The 10,157-nt window shown below is 38.3% G+C and overlaps 2 protein-coding genes and 2 non-coding genes across 4 annotated transcripts in view; 3 read left to right on the top strand and 1 right to left on the bottom strand.

Moving 5' to 3' along the window:
* Positions 1–791: 791 nt before the first annotated feature.
* Positions 792–862, bottom strand: Smp_tRNA_02223_Pseudo_TTA.1.1. The gene has a single exon. It is a non-coding gene (tRNA).
* Positions 863–5,871: 5,009 nt separating this feature from the next.
* Smp_tRNA_00798_Pseudo_TTA.1.1 lies at positions 5,872–5,942 on the top strand. The gene has a single exon. It is a non-coding gene (tRNA).
* A 339-nt stretch (positions 5,943–6,281) lies between these two features.
* Smp_210220 (SEL-1 like protein) overlaps positions 6,282–10,157 on the top strand; it is a gene marked incomplete at both ends in the record, with an annotated part of 4,574 nt that continues 698 nt past the window's right edge. The window contains 3 exons of the mRNA XM_018799226.1: positions 6,282–6,503; positions 6,540–6,641; positions 6,709–6,866. Coding sequence (XP_018651036.1) covers positions 6,282–6,503; positions 6,540–6,641; positions 6,709–6,866 — 482 coding nt within the window. The remainder of the gene's footprint in view (positions 6,504–6,539; positions 6,642–6,708; positions 6,867–10,157) is intronic.
* On the top strand, positions 9,437–9,920 carry Smp_112930 (hypothetical protein). The gene has a single exon (XM_018799227.1). The coding sequence runs from the start codon at positions 9,529–9,531 to the stop codon at positions 9,877–9,879; it is 351 nt and encodes a 116-aa protein (XP_018651037.1). The 5' UTR covers positions 9,437–9,528; the 3' UTR covers positions 9,880–9,920.

The raw sequence follows: 10,157 nt of genomic DNA, 5'->3' as shown, positions 1-10,157 counted from the left end.
CATACAAATGCGTTGACGAATCAATCTTCCGGGTTTTACACCACACCTATATGAGACCTCGCTGAGAGTATCACATTCAAGCAGCTAGTACATATCTAACCAACGATGCTACCACAATCGAGAGTGCTTAACGCATGGAAACTGAGTTAGTGATCGATCCTTTTAAACTCTCCCGAGATAGGCGCTCAAAACTCTTAAAACTTTTGCCCCAATCGTAGAACTCCAGATGACCTTGTATTGGCATTCCGTATCTCGAATGACGATTTGAATTTTAGCATGTCATATCCTCTTGTTTCCTTCAGAACCAATCATATCTGAATCCGCACCAAGAAGGTTCAAAAACTGCGACCAAATAAACTCAGAGTGGGATTCCGTTTTCTTCATTGAGAGGACAATGATTGGAATGCCCTACTCGAACAAGTAGTATCAGCCCTAGCAGTAAACGCTTTTAAGGAAAGGCTGGAATTTTAATGGACAACGAGCTGTAAGGGTTACATATATCAGACGACCTACTACATTATTAATGAAGACTGAAACCAATTGGTTGGCCTGTGGTAATAAGGTATTTGTACTGACTGAGGATTATTTCGTACATGGTTCCGAGATTGCATTTATTTCCGAATTCAATACGTCCAGTTGTCCTCACGGGGTTCTCGTGGACTCTATACTGCTTTAAACTGTAATCCTGACTGGTAAGCAGAGATAGATAGTGGCTAGCAGTGAAATCCAGGATGCGTGTTTCGTCCTATTTGGGACTCGTCACCTGGATGTACCTGCATCTCATAGTTGATGTTCACTCTGGGACTTGAACCCAGTACCCTCGTTTTAAACGCCATCGCGTTATCCACTCGGCCACTGAATCCTGATAGCCACTTGCCTGTGCTGTGGGGTGAAGTTTAAATTCACTTAGTATTGTTTTGTTTGAATCTTCCCATCGATGTGTTAGGACTGCAACTGGTCAGTCTCTAATTGGCATATGTGCATACTGTGCGTATTGCCTCAATATAGCCTTAATTCACAAGCATGGTAGGCAGAGATGGATAGTGGCTAGGTTCGAGTCCCAGAGTGAACATCAACTATCCTGACTGTCAGAAGCTCCATTATTTTCGGTGATCATACCAGCGTTGGGGTAGGGCCAGTTCTTAAATAGTTTGTGGCAGGAAATAATATCCCAAAGATAAATATTTATGCACGTATTCAACATCGATTCTCGCTTCATTGGTTTTACTGGTCACACTCTTGCTGAAGGCGCTCAGTCACGCATCCACACCCGTTCTTGAGTGGGCACATCGCATACCTCACAAATGTTAGTCAGCTTAGACCAGACACTTCTCAACATATCAATACCTCTACAAATATATCTACGAACCCATTCATTTCTGAATGTTTATCTGACTGGGTTGGTATACTTCGATTACAAGAGTGTTACGAGCAAAGGTGTTGCTAAACTCCGGATATTTGCGGCATTTTCAGCGTATTTGCATGAATATCCTATCAAAATGTTCACTGTCCTTACCCACTAAATAACCTTACTTAGGTAATATTTTGTCTGCAAATGTACAGCTTGAATTCAATAGATTTCGCTGGGCGATGCTAGTCTTTTAGGCAATTGGACGATCAAGATACTCATCAGTTCATAACGAGGGCGGCTTCAAATGATAAGAAGCAACGGCACTTCTGTATAGGCCAGAAAATTCAACAGTTACAAACGAAAAACGCTGGAATGCCACCATAAGTCTTGCTATAACCCATGCAGTTCTACTTTGCAAGTAGACCCAAAATATGTGTATAAACACATCTCGTGGAGCTTAGAGAAAGTATGGAAATAAACCAGTGTATAGCACAACCAGGGGAAAGACGAAATGCGTCCCATAAATCGGTTATAGAACTCGTCCTAACGTTCCTACTTCGAGCTTTCATAGGAGTGAATTTCAAGTGGTTACTTTCGAAAGGTTTTCATTTATGAGTACCTTCTTAACGAATGGTTTATCTCAGAAGCAAGGTCATCAAATATTTTGTCTTATATGGATTTCCACTCGAATGATTTGTTAAAACAATGGATATTTTATATATACCGAAAAGTCAATAAGACCTGGTGAGACACACCGTAGAATTCCGAGGTAAATTATAGTTTTGCACTACTACCTCGCGTACTATAATATTCAAGATGTCACAAAGCTGGAGTGAATAACCTGAGGATCAAAATTACCTAGTACCCATTATAATCCGTAAGACAGTATCAGAACAACTTCTGACGGACTACAGACCTGTCAGTCTCACCAAGGTCTTAGATAACATACTTCAAAGAAGCATCCAAAGCAATGCTATAACTATCATGAAAATTAATGACTTTTTAATTGTTGAGTAACAAGACTCCAGAAAAGGGATTTGTTGTGCAAATAACTTCTTACTAGCAGAAGGAAAATGGCAGTATTCTTTACTGATGGAAACCGAAAGTGTAGATGACAACGACTTCAACAAAACACTTGATAATGTGTAGCTTAGTGAACTTATATTGAAGTTGAAAAATCTACTATTGATTAGTCTCTGAGAATTCAGAAGGAAAACTGTCTGCTAAGCCCTCGATAGAAAGCTCGAATCAATCTTAGATGCTCATCCTTGTAATCAATAGTTGGTAAAGTATCAGAACAGGTCCTTCTAGGTCCACTAATTTCTACACAAAATCAAAATCTATCGAACTCTAATGGATGATATAAGTACGTGTACAGTCCATGCTGGCTCAGTCTTTCTGGTTCGCCGGTTTATGTGGTGTTCTGTCCATAACATAGCAGTCAGGTGTAAATATAAGCACCCTGGACACACAAAACTGAGTAGACATGATCGGGGAGGCTTCTATACTCTTAGTCCTGTTTCATAATGTCTTGAGAGGAATGATGAGTTGATAATTTGCGACCTTGGTTCACAGCCATACCGCTGAAATTTAAGAGGTGGAAATTAGCCTCGCTGGATTTAAATATATCCACATTAGTGTACACAGTCTTAATGATATCCGAAATTGAAAACCAAGCCCAGGCTTCAAACCTCTGTTCAAGTGACTCGAATGTTTTGAAAGAAATACGGGGTTATCTTTGCAGTTCCTGAAGTCTGAGCCTAACCATACACAGTGCAGCCTAAGAAGTTTGAACACTCACCGAGAATTATGAGACAACCTAATTTTGACGTTTATAATAACAAAGATAATTTATTCTTAAATAACAGTTGGTTACATGAGGCAGGCCAATTTACAGACAAGATCAAATTGTTACGGAAGATACAGCCTACATTGTGGTGGGTTACTCAGTTAGTTTGATATTTTACAAGGTACATTGATCATAAAATTATGGGGATAACACTTCTCACATATGAATGCAAATAATATTACTAAGATTCGTATTGTCGACATTACAGTTGGTGCGCTTTATGGAGGTGCGTTGTGACATGCAACGGCATGGTCGAAAAGTCATGCCACTGGTTCTCGCTCATATGTTACATGTTGTCGAGGATTTCACACGTGATTATTTATCAGCTAGTAACGGCATTTTTCTATCACACGTCCATTTTTGTAATCTTTGTGCTTGTTACATAGCGTTTATTTCAGTCTATTATTAGCTTGACGCATTTGTTGCTCACAACCCGGGTGAATGTTTAGTAAGCCTGGTTTGGACAAAGGGGCTTATAAATGTAGGTAGTTCAAAAAGAAGCTGAAAGGATTATGTGTGAGGTTTTAAAATATAGTACCGAAAACAGTATTCTAAAACACAAGTGGCTATCTCCCTTTTTTGTGGAAGCTATTTCAGCATATTTTTATTTTTATTGATTTGACTGGGTGATGAGCAGGCTTCGTTTTTATCAAATTGTCTACTTTTGCTTGTAATAGGATTACTCGGTAGGAGGTGAAACCAACGTCAGAAACACGATTTGAAGAGGTATTTTGCATAATAAATTAGTATTAAAACAATGAACTTGTTGTCAGCGATTAATATTCAAGTAACCTGGAGTTTTTTCACGAATTCATAGAATTATAACGTCACTATACAAGCACTGGGAAAAGTGTGCAGTCTCGAAGGGATTCTCAAGGTGATAGTGACTGATAATGGCTCTTATTTTATCTCCGGTGCAGTTACTACCTGATTGAATGGTATGGAGTCCAAATAATGTTTCACTGCCTCCAAACACACTTTCTCTAATTGTCAGGGACAACATTTCATCAGGACTTCACAAATCACTAGTAATTCGACTGCTGCTGCAACATTCCATGAGCTGAGGAGGGAAGCTGACATATTTCTGCTACAATGTAAAAATGCTAAACATTTGGCAGCAAAAGATACCTTTTAGGTTGCGTCGAGTCTAGATTGACTATGATCACCAATACAGTAAGATTATGCGCCCAAAACTTGATTGGTTCCTTTGATAGCTCGTAAACCAGAAGACTGTAACTGGTCGAGATAAAGTATATTTATTGGCGATTTCGTGGTATCGAAAGAATACCGAGACGTGCCAAAGATTACAGTCAAAACGCTAGAGCGAAAGAGCGTCTTCATAAACAAGATGGACAACAGAACGAGAAGTGATTTTGATACAGTTAAACAAAAACGAGTACAGTAAAACAATCACTGGTACAGTTGGTTATAATAATAATTGTTTCCATTATACCAATCGCGTTCTCGTCGGGAAAAGCAGGTCACTACAACTTCGCAAGAATTATTGGAGGGGAAGATTGTGCGTTCGAGCATGAATAGTTTAGAGTTTGCAGGAGTTATAAATTATCGTGGGAAGACTTTCGTTTAGCCACGAGAGTCGCGGTGAGTAATGTTGGAAAACCTGTGGTTCAAGTTCTAAATACCGATGATTTAAAGTTACACAGTGGATATGCCGACTAAATGTAGTTCTCGACACCAAAGAAGTTTGTTCTGATTCACATTGTTGATTCTGATACAAATGGTAATTTATTTCCGTATGACAGTATGTTGCAGGTTGCATGACAGCTTACAGGTAGAATGAAAATGTTTTAACTGTTTCGGGATTTACTGTAATAAGTTACTCATTTAAGTCGGTACGTAATAAAACAGAAAAAGGGGATAAATTCGCACGCACAAAATGAATAACGTTATGAATAATATTAATGCAAAGCAGTCATGCCATTTTTACAATCATGATCACTAATTTGAGACATATATTTGCAGACAAAATATTACCTAAGTAAGGTTATTTAGTGGGTAAGGACAGTGAACATTTTGATAGGATATTCATGCAAATACGCTGAAAATGCCGCAAATATCCGGAGTTTAGCAACACCTTTGCTCGTAACACTCTTGTAATCGAAGTATACCAACCCAGTCAGATAAACATTCAGAAATGAATGGGTTCGTAGATATATTTGTAGAGGTATTGATATGTTGAGAAGTGTCTGGTCTAAGCTGACTAACATTTGTGAGGTATGCGATGTGCCCACTCAAGAACGGGTGTGGATGCGTGACTGAGCGCCTTCAGCAAGAGTGTGACCAGTAAAACCAATGAAGCGAGAATCGATGTTGAATACGTGCATAAATATTTATCTTTGGGATATTATTTCCTGCCACAAACTATTTAAGAACTGGCCCTACCCCAACGCTGGTATGATCACCGAAAATAATGGAGCTTCTGACAGTCAGGATAGTTGATGTTCACTCTGGGACTCGAACCTAGCCACTATCCATCTCTGCCTACCATGCTTGTGAATTAAGGCTATATTGAGGCAATACGCACAGTATGCACATATGCCAATTAGAGACTGACCAGTTGCAGTCCTAACACATCGATGGGAAGATTCAAACAAAACAATACTAAGTGAATTTAAACTTCACCCCACAGCACAGGCAAGTGGCTATCAGGATTCAGTGGCCGAGTGGATAACGCGATGGCGTTTAAAACGAGGGTACTGGGTTCAAGTCCCAGAGTGAACATCAACTATGAGATGCAGGTACATCCAGGTGACGAGTCCCAAATAGGACGAAACACGCATCCTGGATTTCACTGCTAGCCACTATCTATCTCTGCTTACCAGTCAGGATTACAGTTTAAAGCAGTATAGAGTCCACGAGAACCCCGTGAGGACAACTGGACGTATTGAATTCGGAAATAAATGCAATCTCGGAACCATGTACGAAATAATCCTCAGTCAGTACAAATACCTTATTACCACAGGCCAACCAACCTCCTTTGCTTACAACTGACCACTAGTTGCTTTTAATACATCAATTTTCAGCTTCCGTTTCTATTACAATCACTCAATATTTTAATTGATGGAGTTATTAAGTGGTCTTCTTAAGAGTATTCGGCATGAACAGATAGATTTTTTGTCTTCTAAAACAGTGAGAAATGTGATTTCAAATGGCACGCTCAAGGCCGAAAAAATTCTCGATCGTCAAGTAATTGGTGAAAATTTGGAAACATTACTGAAAAGGTGGTTAGATGAAGGTGATGAGCAATGTGCGTTCTACCTTGGTCAGATTTACTTCGAGAAGGTAAACGTGGTAAACAGAATTTAACCGAAAAATCAGGAGAAATATAACGAAGCGTGGAATTACTTCCGAATGGGTTATGAAAAGTTTAATGATCAGAAATCAAAGTTCCAACTCGGTATTATGTTGTATGATAATCTAGTTAGTAAGGACGTAACGAAAGTTTCAAACCCACAAGTAGTTTTCATATTCATAGTTACTCCATCAGGCTAAAGCTTGTGAATTTTTTAAGGAGATTATGACCTTGGACGTCCAAATAGCTTCACCCGTCGACCAAAGAAACTTGGTTTTTAGTGCAGCCTTTAATCTTGGGAGAGCATACTACCAAGGCTACGGAGTATGTTCATCGACGGAAGATGCTTTGAGGTGTGTCTATGGAGTGTTATTATAGGAATGTAGTCCTGAGTAAACGAATGTTTATGTATATATGTTCTTTATTTGTATTTGGCGTGATGAACACACTGATTGTCATGCGAGCGAAATATCTATGTGTCTTTGGATTGATCCTAAAGCTTTATCCACTAAGCAACTTCATTCATGAGGACTACATGATGACCCATTTAAAACTAAATCACCACTTATGTTCTTGAGATTACCAATTGGTTTCAGTCTTCATTAATAATGTAGTAGGTCGTCTGATATATGTAACCCTTACAGCTCGTTGTCCATTAAAATTCCAGCCTTTCCTTAAAAGCGTTTACTGCTAGGGCTGATACTACTTGTTCGAGTAGGGCATTCCAATCATTGTCCTCTCAATGAAGAAAACGGAATCCCACTCTGAGTTTATTTGGTCGCAGTTTTTGAACCTTCTTGGTGCGGATTCAGATATGATTGGTTCTGAAGGAAACAAGAGGATATGACATGCTAAAATTCAAATCGTCATTCGAGATACGGAATGCCAATACAAGGTCATCTGGAGTTCTACGATTGGGGCAAAAGTTTTAAGAGTTTTGAGCGCCTATCTCGGGAGAGTTTAAAAGGATCGATCACTAACTCAGTTTCCATGCGTTAAGCACTCTCGATTGTGGTAGCATCGTTGGTTAGATATGTACTAGCTGCTTGAATGTGATACTCTCAGCGAGGTCTCATATAGGTGTGGTGTAAAACCCGGAAGATTGATTCGTCAACGCATTTGTATGCTCAACGCAGTGACCATAACGCTCGGAAATCTTTGACAGCAGCTGGATTGCAATAGGCAGTTACTTTCAAGGAATCTCTTACTATTCGCTCCAAGTCATTTCGTGCCTACACACGTGCAAGAGACTTACTGTCAATAAAATACTGTTGACCATTCCTAGGTTCACTGCTTATTAACCCATTGTTTCTAGATTTTGTTTCCGAACCCAAACATGATGTATATCTCCGATTCCGTGAACCACGTGTATTTTTCTGTTTCTTTATCTTTTCCCTTGAGTACTTCAAGTTAGAGCTCGGATTGTGGTTCAGTTAAGTGGTTTCTGTAGTGTTTCCAATCCACCTCCAGCATCCTTTCTTAATTTTTTGCTCAAGTGACAGCTGGTTTGTTTTGTGCCATAATAGATTATTCTTGATAATATATGGATACTGAATCTTGTATCTATTGCGTAAACTATTGTTGAGAAATACCTGTACACTTTTAGTGATGATGGAATTTCTCCACATTTCGTTTTCGTACAATGGGATGTTTTTAGAGTTAGTGTTGAAAATTTTGACTTTGGTGTTTAGTGATAGTTCTTTCAGGTTCCATAAATCTTTCAACCGTAGGAATGCTACCCGTGCATTGCCAATTAGTGCTTTCAGACCTACATCAGATTCTTTTTGTTTGTTAGTGATGGTGTTTTAGTATATAAAGGCCCACAACTCTTCTAGAGCTTCGCCATTATGTGTGATTTAGTTGGTGTTCACTTTACTGCATTTCAGAATCTACTTTTTTATCTCGTGAATGTTGAAGTCTATTGCCGCGGAAGCTGCTTCTAGACTGACTTTCTTTCTCTATGTTTGCTGTTATGCATAGGATAGCAAAACTGTTATGTGCAAAATCCAGATTGTCTTTCTGTGTCCAAGATCACTGTATTCTGTGGTTTGCCTGAGATGTGGTCTACATTATCCGGTCAATGACCAGAACAAAGAGGACGTGGAGGAGTAGGCAGTCTCGTTTGACATAAGTCTTCACTCGGAATGTATCTGTGGGGTCCCCTCTGAGCATTACTTTAAAAATTTAGCCCCTTGTTAGAGTTTTGTACGATAGTGACCAACTTCTCAAATCGGATATTTTCACTGCTAGAAGAAAACCCTAAAACATTGTTCACCTTGATCGGATAAGAATTTTAACAGTAGGTTCATTAATTTTGTGCGATGTATAAGACTTCTGTTACTAGTTTTTAGTGGCAAGTTAATAACATTTTGTAATTTACCTTTTTCAAAATAAAACAACCAACAGATCATTTTTAATATCGTCAACTCGTATCAGTTCATATTGCGAAAAAGCAAAATAACCAGAAGACTAAAACCAGTAACTCGGAAGGGAATTTTCCAAATAAGACTTTTATTTTTATTTTTAGATAACTATTATTAAAATTAAGCACTATACATTATAAAAACCCTATCATAAATACACCGACATCGCACGATCAGTCGATCGACAACATCAAGGTGCATTGACACTGTCTACTATCATATAACCATTCTCATTTTACTCATAGTCACAATTACAAAATTATCTCACTCAAATTACATCAACTCCAGACAAAATATAAATACATCATCCACACTCAACTACATCAATTCATCCACACATTCATACATCAATCAATCAAACAATCAACTATTCTAAACACATTCACACCCTCACTCATACGAAACACCTACCAGAAACACTACACAACAATTTACCAACATTCACATCAACACATAAACTCCAAACTATTACATCTATTCAACAACAACAACAACACTCAAGGCCTTCACAAACATATCACACAGAAAACATTGACATGTTTCGCACACGGTTTGTCAACACGATCACAGTTTTCTATAACTAACGGTGAACATGGAATGTGTGCGAACGGGTAAGGCCGAAATCATATCAACTCCAGCACCCCAAAATAACATCTATTTAAGACAGTGGGTTAGCAGAAAGATCAATAACATCCTCTGCATTATAAATACCCTGTCACAATTACACCGACATCGCACGATCAGTCGATCGACAACATCAAGGTGCATTGACACTGTCTACTATCATATAACCATTCTCATTTTACTCATAGTCACAATTACAAAATTATCTCACTCAAATTACATCAACTCCAGACAAAATATAAATACATCATCCACACTCAACTACATCAATTCATCCACACATTCATACATCAATCAATCAAACAATCAACTATTCTAAACACATTCACACCCTCACTCATACGAAACACCTACCAGAAACACTACACAACAATTTACCAACATTCACATCAACACATAAACTCCAAACTATTACATCTATTCAACAACAACAACAACACTCAAGGCATGGTATGATTGCAGTAAATACAACATACATATATTCTTTTGAACATCAATTTAAAGAGATTCATTCTAGTTATTAAAGAAAAGAAACTAGTGAACATATTTCATACGACGTATATAACATAGATCAAATCATATTATGAAACGTTTTAG

This window comes from Schistosoma mansoni, chromosome 3 (assembly GCF_000237925.1).
Source record: "Schistosoma mansoni strain Puerto Rico chromosome 3, complete genome".
Lineage (NCBI taxonomy): Eukaryota > Metazoa > Platyhelminthes > Trematoda > Strigeidida > Schistosomatidae > Schistosoma > Schistosoma mansoni.
Note: the sequence above shows the minus strand (reverse complement) of the source record. Positions and strands in the feature narration are given on the sequence as shown.

Bases quoted from the DNA above. Each gene is read 5' to 3' on its own strand.
- Smp_112930 (XM_018799227.1), top strand. From the start codon at position 9,529: ATGGAATGTGTGCGAACGGGTAAGGCCGAAATCATATCAACTCCAGCA.